General features: G+C 38.7%; 1 protein-coding gene across 3 annotated transcripts in view; it reads right to left on the minus strand.

Annotated features, from left to right (window-relative positions):
- prkd1 (protein kinase D1) overlaps window positions 1-21,049 on the minus strand; it is an 85,400-nt gene that overhangs the window by 42,393 nt on the left and 21,958 nt on the right. For 2 of the 3 annotated variants that reach the window (XM_085343600.1, XM_085343599.1), the window contains 9 exons: window positions 10,102-10,233; window positions 9,844-10,013; window positions 9,737-9,760; window positions 9,229-9,436; window positions 6,429-6,506; window positions 4,082-4,283; window positions 3,873-3,996; window positions 2,412-2,489; window positions 1,899-2,066 (listed from right to left, as the gene is read on the minus strand). In XM_085343600.1, coding sequence (XP_085199726.1) covers window positions 1,899-2,066; window positions 2,412-2,489; window positions 3,873-3,996; window positions 4,082-4,283; window positions 6,429-6,506; window positions 9,229-9,436; window positions 9,737-9,760; window positions 9,844-10,013; window positions 10,102-10,233 — 1,184 coding nt within the window. Of the gene's footprint in view, window positions 1-1,898; window positions 2,067-2,411; window positions 2,490-3,872; window positions 3,997-4,081; window positions 4,284-6,428; window positions 6,507-9,228; window positions 9,440-9,736; window positions 9,761-9,843; window positions 10,014-10,101; window positions 10,234-21,049 lie in introns of all 3 variants that reach the window. The other variant, XM_085343601.1, reaches the window with a different exon arrangement.

The following is a 21,049-nucleotide window of genomic DNA, read 5'->3' on the forward strand; positions in this document are numbered from 1 at the left end:
CTCTGATCCCAATCTCTCTAAGCAGTTTTGCTGTTGGACTGGCAACAAAGCCCCTGCATCCCACTTCCACCGGGCGCACCTTGATCTTCCAGCCTCTGTCCTCTGCCTCAGCTGCCAAGTTGGCATACCACAGCTTCTTACGCACAAATGTTTCCTCAATTGCTTCCTCCCATGGTACCGTCAGCTCAATGACATACGCAAGTTTTTGGGAGTTAGACCAAAGGACGAGGTCTGGTCGCAGAGTAGGTGCTACGATCTCTGTGGGATCCAAGTCCACTTGCATCTGCCAATCCCTGGCAACCTTCAGTGGGCCCATTTCTGGGGTTAAGGGGCTTGTACTCGGCCACAGAGGAAGACAGGGGGAGCCCTCATGGCTAATTGAATGGAGAATTCATGCTTTTATTTTGTCTTTTGTTTTTATATATTTATTTTAAATATTTAGTTATTTAGTTCCTATCAGAAAAACATAAATTCACAAATGCAAAGAGTTTAAAAAACAAGTCTTTAGAGCAGTCTGAATCCTGAATGAGACATATAGGAATTATTAGTACTGTACTTTGATCTAACTTTATCTGAAAAGATTTTTAAAATCGCACTTCATCACTTTAAACAAACTTTAAAAATATTAGTAGTTTCTGATTTTTTTTAAAGTAAGTTATGTAAAATTTTAACTTGAAAGTATTTCTCATTGCAGAAATAACTAAGTATGAATGGTAGAAGATGACTGTAATCCATGTACCACAGAGGGGAAACGTCACTTTTTCGATTTCTGTCTTTTAGTTTAATATTTTTATAGCTGACATTTTTTAAACTTTCACCCCCTTAATTTTTACACCAATATCTCTCAAATATCTTTCTTAACATGATTGCATTTGAGGGGTGTTATTATTTCATGTCACCAGTGTTGGGGAGTAACAGAATACATGTACCGGCGTTACGTATTTAAAATACAAAATATGAGCAACTGTATTCTGTTACAGTTACTGCTTAAATAGGTGATAATTAGAATACAGTTACTTTGTTGAAATAAACGGATTACACGGCAATCTTTTCCTGTTTCATATGTTATGCTATCCCCTCTCTAATTTTGGTAATTCCACACATTGCCGGAAACCCAAACAAAGCACACAATAAGAGGCTCTAATGTGAGCGTCCAGTTAATGTTGGTGGTGTCAGCTACACAATGAACCCAGAGCCAGCACAACAGAGCCAGCAGTGAACGGGCAGGAAGGCATTTCTTACTTGGAAATTCTGACACCACTTCATGAGAAGAATGGGATGGGCAAAATCTGACCGTGCAATGCAAACTTTGTTTGCCAGCAACCAAGCTGCTCTCAGCATCAAAAGACTCCAACCTAAAGAAACATCTGGAAGTAAGTTCTTTATTTAAAAACTAACATTAACCTACTGCAACTACCTTGTTCGAGTTATGGTAGCTACCATAGCTATGGTAGTTATGTCCCACTTCAGTATCTTCGATGTACTATTGCTGTGTGATTTATTACTATTACTGATGGCTACAACCTGCTAGCTGCAAATAATCATCACATTTGAACTGAACTGAACTGAATGAAGAAAGATGTAAGAAAGAACAGAGTTGGAGAAAAAGAGATTTTAGTAAGGAGTACTCAGTGACATTTGATCAACTGTGAATTTAAATCTTTCATGTAAATGTGAGTTTTTCAAAATTTTGAAAAACAAATGTGACAAATGTCTTGATTTTGCCAGCTCTGACGTATCCGATTTAAGACTTTGTTGAAAAACATTTCTCCTTAAAGTGTTTGCATGATATCATGCAAGCACATTAAGGATGATATCAAATCTATCAATAATATCAAATCTAATTATGATCTTAGAGAACCTATCTTGCATCATATCAGATTAAATCTGCATCTCACCAGAATGCTGCTGCCTGTCACAGATGATTCAGGTCTCTGCAGGTTCTCTCCAACATAATAAACCAGTGATGCCGTGGCGATCTCAAAGCAATGAGGATTGGCTCCATCAGGAAGTAGAGAAAAATTCTGAGCAGGCTCCAGAGACAAGATTTCAGACAGAGGGATTTCCTGCAGAGAGGATGAAGTAAAGGGGTCTGGGTGGAATACAGTTTACAGTATCAGCACCAGTACACCATACATGATGTACCTCCTGAATCTGTAGTTGAGGGGTGTGCTGTGTTGCAAGTAATTTACATTCAAATATGAATTAACATATATCTCATACCAGTAGATCACATTGCTCTCAGACTGCTGAGTTTAGAAAGTAGAATAGGTATATCAGGCCTCTCTCAGCAGACTCAAGTTCAAAAAAGACTACTACTGTAAACTTAGCAGTTAGTCTTTAAAAGACAGGCACACCTGCAGTGATGACTTTGCAGCAACAAATAAACTGCTGGAAGGTAGTGGTCTTACCTTGTAATATTTACTTCCTGTGTCGTTCTGAAACAGCGTAATGCATTTACTGTCTAGCCTCCAGTAATGTCTTTTCCTCTGAAACATTGGAAGAGAGAAGAGGAGGAAAAATAAGGGAATACCACAAAGAAAAAAGAGTGACATTAAAGAGCAAAACAACTGAGGAAAGAAAAGAGAGCAAATAAGTATGAAGCAGACAAACAATGACAACCTGTAAATGCCTCTCAACTTGTTTTTAAGATAAGATAAGATAAGATAAGATAGAACTTTATTAATCCCTCGGGTGGGTTCCTCTGGGAAATTCGATTTCCAAAAAAGCACAGCACCGACAGAAGTTACAGAGTTATACACACACACATATATATAAATACAGAGACAATATAAATAAAATATACGAAGGGGATAAATAGAATAAATAGGAATAAAAATAAAAATACAAGTGAATTGCACATTTCAAGTATTGAGTCTATTGCACCGTTGACTATTTACAAAAGTATTGCACAAAAGGTATTGCACAGTGAGGTGAAGAGGCACTACAGCTTAGTTGTTCCCCCCTCCTTTGTCCTCCTGTTTCCCCTCCCTCTCCCCTCCAGGGAGGAGTTAAACAGTCTGATGGCGTGTGGGACAAAGGAGTTTTTAAGTCTGTTAGTTCTTGTCTTTGGGAGAAGACAAGAACTTTTAACACTCTTTTAACACTCACGCAGCTGAAGAATTTCAGAACAGCAACACATCCTCAAACCACAAGTGGCAGTTTTCTCAGAAATAACTCTTGCTTCTATTAGGAATGAGTTTAACATTTATTATTTCTCACTATTTGTTTCTTCGATATTTCCTACCATCTCCGTTATTTAAATAGGAAGAAGCACAAACACTTAAGACAATCTTTGTACGATTCAAAGTGTATATTTATAATAATGTGTCAAACAAAGTTGGAAGCAGCACTTTGATTACAAATAGTGAAATATCTGCAACGCGTTCTGTCCTGTTTCTGAGTCCTCTTATCCTTCACTCAAAGACTTCAGAAACAGCATCACAACTGGATTCTTTGCTTGTTCTTGAAATGTAATGAGAATAAACTGTGTTTTTCCACATGGTTCAGGTCTTTTTTTTATAATTTAATTATGAATTAAATTATAATTCTAAAGTGTACCATCTTTAAGTAATTGGGAAAAATTTAACAATTACACGAATTCTCCCCAGGGTGCTGATTGACTAATCATTAGACTGAGAAGCCACTGTTTCATGTCACAAAGACAGAGGAATCGGTGAAATTAAAGGAGTAGATGACAAAGCTAAGACTGAGGCAAAGCCTGATAACATCCGAACCAGTGAACAGAACGAAAACAAAACAAACAAACAAAAAACCCTGAGGGCGCTAGCTGTTTGCTTCATGTAAGACAACATCCACAACACAAATTTGGTGAGGTAAATAGACTGTTAAACATAAAAAGAAAGATGTACCAGAGTGTCCTTGCTGGTGTAGTGGACCATCCAGCCCTCTTTCATCACATTGCTGCTCTTCCTCTTTGTGTGTTTGACAGACTGGACGACTCGCATCAAAGGAATGTTGTTGCTGGTGGAGGGGCTTTAAGGGGCACGAAAAAAAACACAGCCTCAGAAACATCTCAGTACTATATATTTTTCTTTGTGTGTAATTGTTCTGTGAGTACCTGATGGCTCGGTTGGACTCATCTAGGTCAGGGTCGTGCATGTCACAGAGATCGCTGGGTCCTGCCTCTAGCAGCAAGCCACTCTCTGAGGCCAGCGCTTCATCCATGTCATCCAAGAGGCTACCCCCTCTGTCAATATCATGGTCATCAAGGCAACCCTCCACCATGAGGGCATCCGATTCTGCACCTGGGCTCAGAAGTTCTATGCAACAATAGAATTCAGGACCTTCATTTTGTGTTTCTAAACCATTCAGAGGTGGACTTATGTGTTATGCTAATGTGTTTCAAACCCTTGTATTGATACATAATCCGAGTGTGCTAAGCTTCAGGACAGGAAATTCTCCTTCAGAGTTTTAGGTTGAGAGCAGAATTCAAGATTCCATCAATTACAGAAAGTCATTCAGATCCTCACTCTACTACCACCACGTTTGACTGTTGGTCTTTTTATGGCTTCCTGTTTTACTCTCATGCCAGAAGTAACGGGACACAAACTTTTCAAAAAGTTCAGCTGTCTTGTCAGCCCACAAGTGGTGTTGTGGAGGTCAAGAGTGTCAGACACTATCATGAGTTTGAAACTAGATCGAAGGAGTGACGTTGAATGTTATCATTGAAATTTTAGAATATATTCAACAACCTGTAGAGAGTATCCCAGAGATGAGACAGTAGTGATTAGACCTCAGTAGAAATGTATGTGAAGAGTAGGGAGCTGATGAGGTGTTGGGAAAGTATGATGTAAGGAATTGCAGAAGAGCAGGTAGTAGTGGTGATCACATGCTTTAAGAAAAAACAAAACAAAAGGTGACGTATAAGAGTGGAGAAAGGTGCACGGAGGTTGATTTTTGTAGAAGGCGTCATATGCTAAATTGGCAATACAGCTAACAAGGCTGCAAAACAGGACCCAACACTGACAAGTCTAAAGTTCAACAGGTTTATTGAGTTAAAGTAAGTGAGAAGTTGAAAGGGGAGGTAAACACATGGATTCCTGACAAAACAAAGCAGGTAGGAGGACCTGTCACTGAGTCACTGAGAGAGTTAGCCTTGGATAATCCACAGAATAGCTCCAGAGAGTGTTGTTTAGAGTGAATTTGACTGCCTACTTGGTTGGTCTGGAAGAGATACTTGCAGGGGGACAGAGTCGTAGGAAGGTGAAGAGGCAGGTGAGTTGAAATTGAGAGTTTCTTGATCAAGGATTTCAGGAGGAGAAGACCAGTTTGACAGAGACAGTTAGGGGACACTGGAGGTGGAGCTGCTCTTAAGGCAGGGGACAAATGGGACACATGGCAATGAAGGTGTTACACTTGAAAGCTTGTGTCACCACAGGAGACACGGAGGAGCCAGATTACCAGTTAAAGGAGGCATAAAATCTGGTGGAGAGTGAACCCTGGATCTGGTCATACCAAGATCTGCCCAACCCAGCATAAACCCAAAACAGCAAACAGACCATGAAGGACCATGACAAAGATTGGAGACTGCAAGGTAGTATCAGAAATCTAGCTAGGCAGCATTAGGTGGTAGTCTGCAGGATGACTTTGGAACTCAAGAAGAGTAAGGGAATGAGAAAAGGACTAAGTTATGGAAGCTGAAGGAAGAATGTTATGCAGCATTTAGGAAGGAGTTAAGGGTTGTAGGGAAGAACTGCCAGATGACTGGGAAAAGTACAGCTGACATGGTTAGGGAAACTGCCAAGAAAGTATTTGTCTACAGCCCCTTCTTGCTCTGGCCCCTTTACACTGAATACATGTGTGAATGAGAGACAGGTAGGAGTAACAGTGAAACCGGGGCAAATGGAGTTAAAGTACATGACTGGTCCATTACCAGGGATCAATCATCCAAAGCATTGGTCAGTGCACAAAGGTGTTGGTGGAGATGAGTGTCAGGGTTGAATGGACAAAATTAGGAATGAGAATTAATAATGCAACGGAGTGATAGCTTAGGTTGAGTTGTTTGGAGACAAAGCTAGAGAGGCAAGGTTTAGACATGTTAGACGTGTGCAGTGGTGGGATGGTGACTACATTGCGCAAAGGGTGTTGAACATGGAGGCAGGAGGGAAATAGGATAAGCACAGAAAAGATACATGAATATATATATATATATATATATATATATATATATATATATATATATATATATATATATATATATATATATATATATATATGTGTGTGTGTGTGTGTGTGTGTGTGTGAAAAAGAAATTAAAGCATCATTTTTATTCAGTTTCAAGCCTGATTTTAAAATAAAATTTTAAGTTATGATGGGGTTTATGGATGTTGTAGCGGTGGCTAAAGTAACGCTCTGTGTTCATATAATACAAAAATAAAGAAATGTGTTTGTGTGTCGGTAGGTACCTCCATTTTTTGATACTTCTCCCAGGCAGTTGTTTGGCACTTTTTGCGCACATCGTTTATGACAATTAAATTTACAGTCTGAGAGAGAAACAAGAAAGAGGAACACAAGGCTTAGGAAGAGGCTTTGACATCAGCTCCACAGTAACTGTTCAAAATCTTAATACAGATGAAGACATGATGCAGTTAAAACTCCAAAACGGCCAGATTACACTATATTGCTAAAAGCATTTCCTCGTATGCCTTTATGAAGTTGAGGGATATCCTATTCTTAATCCATAGGGTTTGATGTTGGCCCAACCTTTGCAACCTTACACCTTGGCTCACAGTCCCCACTCATTTATACTGAAGGTGTTCTATCATGTTGAGGTCAAGACTGTCCATGTCTTTATGTTACTTGATTTGTGCACTGGTTTGCACACCAGTTGTACGCCCTTTCATTTACGACGTCTGATGATGCAGTTCTATATCTCCCTGTTCCAACATAATTGCACTTATGTTGGAACAGGGAGATATAGAACTGCATCATCAGACGTCTTAAATGAAAGGGCGTACAACATGATGTCTATAACCAAGGTTCTAGAAACTGTTAAACAAAGCTCTGGTGACTAGGATGGATTTTCTCCAAAGATCCATCCAGGGTGTACTCTAAGCCAGCGGTCCCCAACCCCGGGCTTCGGACCGGTACCGGTCTGTGAATCGTTTGGTACCGGGCCGCGAGAGTTGAGGCTCAGGTGTGAAATGTATGGTTTTCAGGGTTTTTATCGGTTTTCAGCGTTATTTTGTTATCGTTTTTATCTTTAACTCGGTTTTCCTGGGTCTTTTCACATGTGCTATGAATAAATCTTCTTTTTTTCATTACCGGTACTAGTTTTATTTTGTTGTATTTATCCGCGACACCTTAAAGGCCGGTCCCTGAAAATATTGTCGGGCATAAACCGGTCCGTGGCGCAAAAAAGGTTGGGGACCGCTGCTCTAAGCTACAAGAGAAAAATAGCACAGGAGCAGACCTACCCAGAGCTGAAAAAGATGTGTCACACAACACCAATGCTAAGTAACCTCCCAGCAAGAGCCAGTCAACATCACAAAGTGGACAGTGTTGGGGAGTAACGGAATACATGTGCCGACGTTACGTATTTAAAATACAAAATAAGAGTAACTGTATTCCGTTACAGTTACCGTTTAAAAAGGTGGTATTCAGAATAGTTTGTTGAATTAAAGGGATTACACAGCGGTCTTTTCCTGTTTCATTTGTTAGGCTATGCCCTCTCTATTTCTGGTAATTCCACGCCGGTGGAAACTCAAACAAAACACACAATAAGAGGCTCTAATGCATGTGTGTCAATCTCGCGGCCCATGTTACCTGTACTTGCGCCCGCATAATGATGTGAAGAAATATTTTTAAAAATTACTTTTCAATAAATTATTTATTATGAAGGCAATATGAGCAGAGTGTTACAGGCATAGCCCTGGAGAATGTAGCCTCATGGGCAGTGTAGCCCAGTTGTAAGTAAGCTGTTAAGACTCGACTGTACACTGTGTTCATGTTTTCCTCCGAAACAATAAGCTCCGTTGGAGCAGCCTTTCAACGCCTCTCTCTGTCTCTCGCTAGCAAAGTTGACCCAGACAACAAAGTAAAGCTAGTTTTCGGTTACGAGCCCGACACGGAACCTGACGTATTAGCCAGAGGTCCCTTTACTACAGTTCGGAGCCGCGGACCTGAAAAAATATGCGCGCAATAGTTTTCTATATGAGATCGCTGCAAAAAGTGCAGCCTTACCTAATGTCCACCCTACTGTTACTCATTTATATTAAGATTTAAAAATCTAGTTGGTATTGGTATGGCGAGTATTCTTCAGTAATAGTAAAAGATCACAGAGCAATAGTACATTCATTTAGTTGCCTACATAATTGCCTGATAATATATTAAGTAATCCAAATTATTCAGAATAAGTTACTCTAATTGAGTAACGTAACGGAATAGGTTACAAAATACATTTTGGGGCATGTATTCTGTAATCAGTAGTGGAATACATTGTAAAAGTAACCTTCCCATCACTGATTGTGGAATATATCTGCTATTCCGCCTTTGCACTATGTCACTTTGTCTACAAACCACTCAACCTGAGCTGTCCCTAGAATTTACTAACTTTCAGTCCCAATGAAAATCTTAACATCTTCATTACTCTACCACTACCAGCTTGGCCTCCTATCTGTTTGTCACTGTGTCTTAACCATACATAGCAAGTCTCGCGAACATCTCATAAACTTCCCATTCACTATCCTTCTGTAACAAATCAGCCCTGACATTTGTCTCTAACAGCTCCCCCCATTTGCACACTCTTCTTCACCTCTCCTCAACACTGCTTCTGTTGCCTGGAATTTATCCCAGGTACTTAAAATAATCTACCTACATTATCTAAACTCTATATTTTAATAGTACAATCAGCAGAGTCTTTATTTATCCAGGTAATGTTTTTACACATTCAGTATTCAGTCTCTCTACTAGTCCTTTTACAGCAACATTACATGTAGCACCATGGCAAATCATTATTCTGTATTATACTGTATTACAGTATCTAATGGTTACATTAACAAGTAAACAGTAAACCTACTGGTAGTTTTTACATGGTTGAGCCAAAGAAATGTCTCAATGATTCTGAAAGGACAAGGTTTCTTTAAGCATCTTAATGCAAAATGTTTTGGACACTGGACAAGCTGTGCTACAAGCAGAGACAGTTTTAAGTTTGACATCTAGAGCTTTGAAAAACATCTACAGCAGGTTTTCAGAACAACAGCTCACCTTTGCACTGCAGGCCCTGCCTGAAGAGGCCTTTGAGCAGCTTCTTGCAGTGCTGGCAGACAGTAGGCCGGGTGTAAGAGTGAATCAGGAATGTGTGGGGAACTTTGACTTTTGACAGTAAGATCTTGTCAAGCTCAATGGGACGGCCAACATATGATTGTGAGCTGGATCGCCGCTCTCTACCAGGAAAGTAATCTAACTGGTTCTTCTGCTGTTGGGAGAAACAAGCAAAGCATTTCAAAGTTTTTCATACGTTTCTAGTTTTTGCCAGTGGACCTGTTTTCCATGATAAGTCACACTTAAAATGATTTTTTATGGCAGCAGATTTAGAGTTTGGTTTCTCAGCTCTGGGGTTACCGTTGCCTGCAAGAACTATATGATAAATAGACTAACAGATGGGAGAATGAATTGCACAGTATAATTTAACTTGGCTGCCTGTTCACTATTATGCAATAAGTAAAAATGACCCTAGAGAAGTATTTCTATGTAAAAAGATGGGAGGACTTACCTCCATGCTAGGACTGACTGGAGACTGGACAACAAAAAAAGAACAAAAAAAGTTACTTCAACATTTCTGAAAAACTGTGTTCCACAGGTCTGTGCTTTTGTACTGACCAATAAAGCATCATCACTGTAGTGGGGAGGTGAAGGCTCAGCAGAGAGCGGACGCCCGATGTTGATTATCCCGCCTGTCAATGAGACATTGGAGGGACGACGCCTCCTCACCCCGCTGCAGTTGTTGGGGATCTTAAAGGCACAGCGCTTGTGGTAATTCAGACCACAACCTGGAGAAAAGGATAGTGTCTCTTTTTAAAATTTTACCTCAGCCATAATGTTCTCATGATTTCATCTTATGGGAGTAGGATATTTTACCTTCACATTTAAGTCCTTGGCGTACAAGTCCCCACAGCATTTCCCCACAGTGGTCGCAGAAGGCTGGAGCTCGGTACGAATGGACAAACAGGCAGTGTGGACGAATCTGGAAGTCCTCTACTGTGGCTGAAGCTGTAGAAAATTATAAGATATAAATGAATTCCAACTACAAGTTTTTGTGTCTGTCAAGTAAGGTTATATGTGTACTACTTGCTTGTTTTAATCAATTTTAAATCATGCTTTTTATTTGTTCTTGTTTCTAATGTCTCTGTAAAGCACTTTGAATCACCTTGTTGTTGAATTGTGCTATACAAATAAACTTGCCTTGCCTAGGGGGTTGATGCACTTAAAAGAGTTGTAGTTGCACTTATTGAAAACTGAAAAAAGTTTAAGTGTAAGTAATAAAATAGAAGTATAGAAGGGTCAGCTGAAATGTAAATCTGAAATAAAAGCAATGACTTGAGCTTAAATTTCAGGTAAAGTGTAGTGATGGGATTTCCGGATCTTTTTAGAGAACCGGCTCTTTCGGCTCGGCTCACTAAAAAGAGCTGGCTCTTTCGGCTCCCAACTGGCTCTTCAGGTTGTTTTGTTGCTTTAATTAATTAATTATTGACAACAATATAAAATTATTCACAAAAGGAATTACTAATGTAAAAAAAAGTGGTTTTATTTATATATGTTTATATATAAATATATACGGTGGCCCCCAGAGACAAAACACGTACAAACTCCAAAACACATTTCTAGCGTTAACTGAACTTCCAAAACAGAGCTACCTAGATCACTTAAATTACACAATTGAAAGCATATGTGTATTGTTTGTGTATTTATACACAAGCACTCATATGTATTCAAATAATTTAAAAAAAATGTTAATTTTTGTTACTACCACACACCAAATCCGGTCGTTGATACTTCCTGGCTTGTGTGGCCACTAGGTAACAAAGCTCAACACTGCCCCTAGCATCCTGGAGCACTTCTGTTGTGTTTTGGAGTTTTTACGTGATTTGGAGTTTTTACATGTTTTGAAGTTTTGTGCTTTGTCTCGAGGGGCCACCGTAAATATACTTTTATTTATTCACTCCACATAAAATTTAATAAATAAATCGTATAATACAAAAACCAACTATTTACATTTCAACTTTAACTATTTAAATTTTCAGCTTTTTCCTTTTAAACAAATTTAAAGTGAAACAACACAAAACACTGCAAACCACAACACAATTAAATATAAATATGAAAAAATATGAAAACAAAAAGAACATGCACATTCTCTGTCATATGGGCCTGCATGAATAAACTTTCTGAATCCTTTATCATCTGCAACTGAAAATAGTTGCGGATGATTACTATACCTTTCTAATGTGACGTTGTTGTCCCTGGCTCTTTCTCTCTCTCTCCCTCCCGCTCTGTTCCTGTGCTACTGCGAGTGTAACTACCGCCCCTCCCCCCTCTGCCCAGCGCAAAGCACAAGGCTCGTGTACGGAGTGAAGCGGGAAAAAAGTGTGTGTGAGAGAGAGGGTGAGAGAAAGGAAAAAAAAACCCATGGCTCCCAAAAAGGAGTCGGCTCGTGTTGTCCATGTCAAAGTGTCGGCTCTAAGAGCCGTTTCGTTCCCCATCACCAGTAAAGTGTAAACATGACAAAAACTTTAGGGCAGCTGGTGCTCAGGAGGTGGCAAAAGTTGTTCACTATTCAGAAGATCGGTGGTTTTAGTCCCTGACACTTACAGTGCACACATCAAATTGTCCTCAGGCAAGTAGAACCTCAAATTGCACTTGTGAGGGTAACACATTACACACTAATGAATGGCTGTACATATGCATCAGAAATCATATTACAAAAGTTTTTCAAATATTTGCAAAACAAAAACATTACGTGAAATGTAAGTGCTTAAGAAACTGAAATGTCAGTACACACTGTACTTTCATATTTGTGTTGAACTGTTTCAGTTAAAAATAAAGGTTAAAAGAAAGAATAAATATATTCTTTCTTAAACATTGTTTACTTCTTTGCGTATTAACTAAGGAAGTAAAAGTGGCAGTTAAAAAAAGAACTGCAGATAAACCTGGAGATTCATTAAAACATGGGTTAAGAGTCACTTGAAAACATATAACACAACATAAAATGTAAAACTCGGAGAAGTGGAAAAGTGAAGACAAATGGTGTGTGAATGCACTGAAATTAATGGGGTTTAATCATAAGAAGCTGAAATGTGAGCTGGACTGTACGCTGTTACATCACCTGAAATCCATTTTCACATGTCAGCTATGAAGTTTGCAGTTGAAGAGAAAGTGTCACTTCAAATGAAGGATAAGCATAATTTTTTAAAGGGATTTCTACGATAACGACCTGAGATGTACCTGAGTCAGTGTAAGTGGACATTATACATTATACACACACTAAATGTGATGTTGTCTGCCAAAGTGTCATTAGACATATCAGCAGTGAAAGCAGCTGAAGTGTTGCATGAAATGAAAAAGTGTACTGTTCTTTAACAAACACGTTGCAGTATTTAGTGATGAATTTTAGCGATGAACTTACTACTGTATTGTACCGTAACTATCAATACTCATGATACGTAGTAAAATTATGTTCAGTGGTTTAGTGTAAGGACTGGGAGCAGTTACAGTACATTTTGAAACTCCATTTCTGACATTATACATATGAGTCATTCCACATTTCAATAAACAGATGAAACCCTTTTTATACACATTGCTCTATGGTGTACTTGAGAGTTCAAATGCACTGCAACTTAGGAAAACACCAGCAAATAGAAAAATGCTGCAAAAGCACACAAATCACAACAAAAGTTAAATCAAAAAGTTGGATCAATAAAAGTAACTTTCAGCAAAATCTCACAAAACACAACTTAAAGAAAGTGACGAAAGGATTACACTGATACATGGTTAAGAAAAGCAGAAGCTTCATCAGTGTTGTAAGAAGCTGTTTAGTATTAGCTTGTCATTTCCACAACTGTTTCGTCATGTTATTGTCTCACCTAAAACACTTCTGTTGTGTTTTTTTAAGGTTTTTTTTTAAACTATGTGGTGTTTTTTTTCTTTTATTCAGCTTCCATAGTGTTTTTTTTCTTATTTCCAATGATTTTATTCAACTTCCATTTTCTTTAATGTCCTTCTACAGCATTTCTATTTGATGGTGTTGCAGTGCATCTGAACTGTCACCAAAACATTAGTTTTTCCGACTTGAGAACACTCCATAAAGTTATGAGCAATTTTCCCACTTAAAGGATAACAATATTCAAATCAAGGAAAACTGAAAGTGAAAAATAAGAACATTCCAACATAATAGCAATCCTGAATGTTAGACTTTTAATCACTGCTGACAAACCAATCTGTGGCACCATATTTTCCTCCACATTTTCCAGTGTTTCTCCATGCTTTTAATTTTATTTCAGAGATGAGCAGCTGCTTATCTGGGGTGACTGGGCTCTTGGCCACAGCAGCCATCTGAGCCCAAATATCCTCCAGCTGTTTTGACAAAAACCCAGTTGGGTGTACAGGCAGTGCCGATAACCCCTGCTGTGACACTCGTAATGTCAAACAAAGAATCAGTTTTTGCTGTTTTTATAATATCACAAAAACAAACAAAAAAAAAAAGACAATGAAAACAGGGGCAAAGTGAATGGGATTTCTGGTAGAAACAGCTACTGACTCTGCAGCTTTACATTTAAAGTTTTTAAATAGAAAGCATTAAAGCTCACTTTGTACTACAGTCATTGGCACCAAACTACTGATTCAGACTCAGAACTGGCATGTGTAGCTCCAAAGGAGTTTGGTAGTAATTCAAAAAAAGAAATTAAAACAGAGCGCAATTTAAGGAATGCAAACTTTAGTCAGTAGCTGCTGAGTCTACAAACAGCCAACTTTGGCCAATCAGCTCAACATAAAAACTAGAAAAATGTAATTGTAATATTTACAACTTGTTTTTGCCTATTTATTGGATTAAATATGTGGGTGAGAAATGTGAAAAGAAAGTCTCAGAAATAAAGAAAAAAGAAATACTGAAAAAAGATAAACCAGATAAACCAGAAACATTTACCACTCAGATTTTATTTTATTTTACTTTTGTACTTCTGTCAAAGCTTCATGGGTAACTGAGATTACCCATGAACTGGGATTAATAGTTACTTATAGTTTAGACTCCATTAAATTTCTTGTTTCTTTGATTTCTTTTGACATCTGATATTTTTTGATTTTGGAGCATGTACAAAGTTTTACTTTTAGTGTTCTTATACATTTGAGAAAAAGACAAGCCACATTTCTAAAGCTTGTTTCATGCTAGACCTTATTCACATATCTTCACATTAAACCTTTTTTTAAGGATTGAGTGGGTGTGTAAAGCCTGTGCTTGATTAACATTTCCCATTACACCTGTTAGGGTGGAAAAATGTTTATCGTTATTTAGATTGTTAACGCCTGTTGGCTCAAAGAGTATAGGAACTTTGACATTTTCGTATTAGATTGTATTTTACAAAAAGTTAACACATATTTTTGAAACTTGTTATACAAGTCAGATTCCCAACTAAGAAAATAAAAATTTCCTGTAAATAACGTAGTTGATAAAATAGATATTTATTTATTCTAGATGTGTCAAATTAATATGATAATAATAGCGTTGCATTTGCCACACTGACTGGGAAAAAAAAAGAATACATTTAAACCTAGAAACACTGAGGCAGTCAATGCGACCCTGATAGAAATCCATGTAAAACGCTGGGTTTAACATGCACCCCTGATAGTGTAGCAAAACATGATATAACAGGAGCCATAAGTAAATATATAGGGGGCTGTGGTAAAAGATGAAAAAACCTAGCCAACTTAATTGTGTCTTCTTGCTTGACTTTCTCAATGTTTGTACAAACCAAATTCAACAAATTCCTACTTTAAGTTGATGAGATAATAGGTATTATGGTGTTATCATAGTAAACTCCAATAATCTATTTTCTAATCTGTTGTCTATTAGTTTTAATACTATCAGTGTAAATTGGCAGCAAATCAGAACCAATTATGAAATTATCTTTTTTTTCTACATTATTAACACACTGCATATAAATTTTCAATACTGCCAGTGCATGGGTTTGGATATATCATGTATTCTGTCTGCTGAGACTGATTCAGTCAGATGTAATTCTGTAAGAAATTTATTGTTGAAATGTGCCACATATATGTTATATGTAATAACCTTACTTATTGTTTATTAATTGATTTGCTTTTTTTCTGCCTGAATTCTTTCTAAAAATGTTGTGAATTTGAGAAAGGAGTAAACATGGAGGATGCTTGTAAAGATGAAGTGCATCAAACACACCTAATTGATTACATGATGACGAATACATAGAGGAAGAAGGCACATTTTGTAGAGCATTGGATGCTTCTCCTGTATAGGGGTGTGGGTGGATGTAGAGTTGGAGACACGGGTGTTGGGATCCTGACTTGAATGGCCTGACTAAAGCAGATTTTGTTCAAAATTCCAAAATATGACAGGACACTTAACCACATACATCTGTCAGCACCTCTTCAAAGGACTTTCCTGTAAAGACAGTCTGCCAAGGTGATCCATCTCCCAGAGAAAGTGTGTAGGAACTGAACTGGCTTGTAATGGCTGGCAACAGGTGCTGATTATACAGATATAGGTGGAGTAGCATTATTACCGATGTGAGTGTTCAACCTGTTTGTACTGCAGGACAGTCAGATCTGTCAGACCTAAGACTACGGATGGAAGTGAACCAAATCTAAATGGAAAAGGTGACTCATGGTTTTCACACGGTTTTCTAACACATTTTGAGTTAAGCCACCTTTGCCTGCAGTCTGATCAAGAAGTGAGTTGTCAATTAACAATTTCACCAAAGATCTGTTCTCTGATCACTTCCTTTTCCCCATGCTGTTAAATTTACATCATTCAACATTTCAGCATCACTACAATTGTCCAATAATCAACCTTCCTGGGTTCCCAGAGCCAGTTGGTTTCCACTCCATGCTGTTTCTAATTCATTGTGATCTGTCGCTCCTTTACACCAGCTCCTCCTCATCCATGTTGTCTAGAACATCTCATCCAAACTCTCCATGAACCATCTGCTTACTCTGCTACACTGCCACCAACGTTTAGTGTCGGGGGAGGGGGCCCACTTACTATGGTGTCTCCATAATGTTGCTTCTCCTTGGCGTAATTGCCAAAAATACTTGGATGTCAGAGCTTACTCTTTTCTCCCAAATTATTTCACCTTGACGAAAATCATAACTGCTGTAATGCAAACTTTTGCTAGTAGGAGTTAGTTAAAGGAACTGTGTGGCTCCCTGAGATTTTTCGGGATAACAGTGGAGCTAAAAGGAATAGTCAGTATCAGGTTCTGATACACACACACACATTTGTTAGTAGATACTTGGAGCGCCACATGGGATTTGTTGGAAAAAAAGGAAAACTACAGAATATATTCAACTAGCCGGAGATAGAGGAAGAGAGAAGAAGGGAGGGAGATAAACAGAACAACAGAGACAAAGACTAATGAATGGGTTGTTAGTGGGTATTTTGTAAATGTTTTGGAGGTAGGAGAGGCTCTTAGTGGGCACAGATGGACTGAATGTCTTTTAAGTTGGCCAGCAGGCTTGGCAAGGCAGGATGGGTAGTTTATGGTACACAGTTTTCGGTCATTTTCTTTCTTTTTCTCTCTCTCTGCATGTATTTCCGATTCTCTATCGCCTTTTCGTTTTCGTTTACATACACACACATTAACACACCCACACACACAACCCCGCACACACACACACACACACACACACACACACACTCTCGGCCTGTGTCGCGGTCCTCCAGTAGAATACAGCTCTGATTAGACATTCTGCTGTAGGAAATTACCTCCATTTATTCAAATTATTGTTTATGGCTTTTGTTTGGAGGGCCAACATACGTCTGGATGTGTGAACAAGCTCCCAAACTGTTATTATATGCTTCAGAAAATGACTTATGTGCATGTGTGTGCATGTATTTGTGTGTTTGAGTGAGGTTTCCTAGGTAGCCCTTGTTTGGATATAAATGCCTGTGTTTATGGCTGTGTGGTAGAATTAGGAGTGCTCGTTGCTAACTTGTTATCCTACAACTAGAAAACAAACACTGCAGGGGAAGAAAGTGTAGACCAGCGGCGGTGGCATAAGCAGGTGCGGTGTGTTAAGTTTACTTTCATGTGTTTGCTTTCATATGTCAAAATAGGCTGTATGTACAGTAAAATAAACATTTCAGCACCCTGCAAATAAAACAAATAAAAAAATAAAAAAAAGATGCGGAGACATTTCATTCAATAACTTTTGCTGGTGCTGTGTTCTACTTTTGACGCTGTTACTGCTCACAGAAGAAATATGTCATGAAATTGACCCAGGGATGTTTTGCCTGCTAAGAGTCAACATGACAAGATATTAATTAGCAAGCAGCTAAAAAACTGCTCTTATCTGTAGCAATAAGAGCTGCTTTTCACAGTTTCAAAACCTGAAAGGCCGGCAGGCTCCAGGTAAGGCAGAAAACCGGGCTCATGATTGTTGCAACTGTTCAAGGATTAGAGACTGAAAATGCCGGCTCCTAAAGGTCAGCAGAAATGTCTGAGCTGTTGTACGTGCCAGCATGTGATAGCACAGTGAGCATTTTCATTCATTTTCTTTCCACACTTGGCTCCATGCAACTTTGTAAACAACAAAAATTAATCAAGTGGAAAGATTACAGTTTTCACACACTGGAAAAAATCCAGCACATATTACAGATGCGCAATTACAAGGGGACATAACATGATTTCCATGAAGTGATCTATTAATAGCAACTATACTGAAAATGGTCCAGATGTCCATGAGAAGCTGATGTGGAATGAAAGATGAGCCAGATTGAAATCAGAAAAAATGTAATGACTTACAGTATTATAGGTCCTTGAATGTACCATGACTTGGCAAGTTAAGAAAATAATAAAAAAAAAAATGTAAAACAGCTTTACCACAAATGCAGCTAAATGCTGGACAATAAGCTTAAGTGTCTGGGTGGACAACTATGGAGATCTTGCTCACTAAGCTTTAGTGCTTTTGTTTACTGTAGATTAATATAATGGACAAACATAATGGTACCATTATATTAAAAGAACAGTTACTCCCTGTTCTGTGACCTGGTATGAAACACAGTTCCTTAGGCTTGAACTATGGCACGACTGGGGGCTAATTTTGGGTTAGATGTGAGGTCATTAAAGGTTTTTTGCTTCGCTTCGTGTACCACCCGAGCCTTTATTATTGTTTTAGTCCACCCCTGCTTACTATATGACAGAACATGCATTCTGTTGGAGTTTGCATCTCTGTTTTGTGTTAATTTCCTGTTTGTTTCCACCACATTTTCAGCTGTTGCTGAGACTGGCACGGAGCTGTTAACAAATGTGTTTTTAACTGAGTGGCAGCATCCTGACGGAGGAGGAGAGAGAGAGAGACAAGTTAAAGAGGACTGAGTCAGAGAAGGGGAAGGTACGAAGGATTAGTCAAACATGTAGGGTGTTGTAAACAAGATGGAAAATACCAGGCGTGAATGCTAAAAGATACAAAAAGAAAATGATTATTTCACATCATTAGTGCTTAATTCAGCTGGCAACTTTCGGTGCTTCCGTGTCTTTAAATGCTTGAATGTCATCTGTTGCGTGTATGTATTTGTTACACTTTAGGACCTTTTCCAGTTCCAATTTATTATTTTCAGCTGAACTGCATGTCACCAAGCTTTAGAGCTTTTGTTGTAACTGACACTTTCAGCACCTAAAGTTCTTTCATTGCTTCTGTTTCAGCAAGCAGTTCCTTTGTGTCAGTCCTTTAAATCTGGTACAATTATAACACAATAATTTACCATTGAAATGGATATTACACTACACTACAAGTATTAAAGCTAATTTACACAAGCCCTACTCTGAAAAACTGTCACAGAGTTAACACTGTCTGTGAAGCTGGATTTAAAAGGTAAATGTTTAAAGTTTCCGTTTTTCAGCCCATGTCTAGCGGCATGTTGTGTGAGTACAAAGTGTGATTTCCCTGGTTGGTTGGCTGGTTGCTGCTAATAGACTTACTTTCTTTTATGCTAGCTAACTAGTGACAGAAGTGATAATTCAATGCAAAACAAGGAAAATAAAACTAAAAAGCAGTCTAAGGGGGTCACTGGTACTCAGTGTTGGGTAAGTTACTTTAAATAAGTAACTTAGTTACATTACTAGTTACTTCTATCAAAAGTAACTCCGTTACTTCAAGTTACTCGTTACTTTCAAAGTAACTAGTTACTAGGGAAAGTAAATTTGGTTTTACTCAGAATTCTCTTGTTAATGTGTTGCTTCCATAACTTTACCAGTCTTCTAGCTTGCTTACTTGCCACAAGTGCCCTGTGCCACCTACCAATAGAAAGGAAAAAATAATGTGCATATTTCTACGAGAGAAATCCCACACCTGGACCATCATTGACTGCTGCCATGATTCTAGCCTACGTCACAGCATGATGTGCGCTTTTTACATCCAACACAAAAACTGCAGTCGTGGTGCTTTCGATTGTACTCAGAACTCGGAAATTCTGCCTTCCGAATAGGAAGATGTAGGTAACACCAGACTGAAGATGGGCTGCATACAGGGCTGGTTTGGGACAAAAAATTGGCCCGGGCTTTTTGACTAGCCATTATAGGAAAAATCATAAAGCCTTTGAATGAAAACAAATGCTGTTGTGACAGTGATGTACACTGTTTTGATGGTATATATGTATCAATCTATCAATCATTTGTTGTAAGATTCAGATAATTATTTTTTAAAAGTGAGACATTTTAAATGAGAATAAGAAAGAAAAGTATTTCTTTGTGCCCCTCTCTCCCTGTTAATGCCCTAATTGCCCCCCCCCCCCTGGCAAAACTTTGCTAGATCCGGCCCTGCACAGTTACCAGCTGTCAGCTACATAAAAAAGGATCCTGGTGTATTTGTTTCTCAGAAACAGAGATCATCTTCATGTTTCCCTCTCACCAAATATCCAAACCGACATCATGACCAGCAGGTTTACAGCTGTGGCTCCAGCAAACATCAGCTGATAATAGAAATTAATATTAAATAAACTCTAACAACAGCTGATCAAGCTTAAACGTGCTGCTGTTGTTTAACGCGACATCGGCTGGTTTCCTCTTTCTGGCGCAAAGCGGGCGATAAACAAACAAGAGAGAAAAGCCGATCAGCTGATCATTGATCAGTTTTCATGATTGAAGTAGAAACAGGAGAGGGAGGGGAGAGAATGAGAGAAGAAGAGGCAGCTGTGCAGCTCCACCTTTGTGTCTTTTTCATTGTAGCTGAAGTACCGGACAAACTGTGTTCCTTTTCACCTCAATACGAAACGCGTAATATTTTCTCTGAATACGAGACGATTCTGTTTTTTACGGGACGGTTGGCAACTCTAATAATTAACCTTATGAACAAAATAAAGTTCAACGGTTCATCATTAACTTCATAGCACCCACCCAGCTGTATAGAAACTCCATCATGCTAGCTAGTACGCAGTATGGAAAAAGTCAGCACAACGAAAATAAACTCCACCTAAACTTGGTTTATATCTGACCCAGATAGACTGCAGGTCATAACTTCTTACCTGAAGTTCAGTTCACACTCGGACCGATGGCCGCCTCGGGTCTCTCATCCACCTGCTGGCCTCCACCACTTGCTAATGTTACTGAATCTGTGGAAGCTCCGCGATAGCCACCACCCGAAGTAACGAATAACGACCATATCTAAATCCCAATAACGATTAACACGTTCCTGATTTTGGCATAATAACTAGTTACCGTGCTCGTTACCACAATAATAACGTAGTTACTGTAACGCATTACTTAATAACGCGTTAGTCCCGTGCTGCAATGAGTTTTATATTTAAAAACAATGCCATACTGTCCACCCTCACTCTGTCCCTTAA

This window comes from Diplotaxodon limnothrissa, linkage group LG19, assembly GCF_057381915.1.
Source record: "Diplotaxodon limnothrissa isolate DT_005_m linkage group LG19, D_limnothrissa_male_GT1.1, whole genome shotgun sequence".
In the NCBI taxonomy this organism is placed as follows: Eukaryota; Metazoa; Chordata; class Actinopteri; order Cichliformes; family Cichlidae; genus Diplotaxodon; species Diplotaxodon limnothrissa.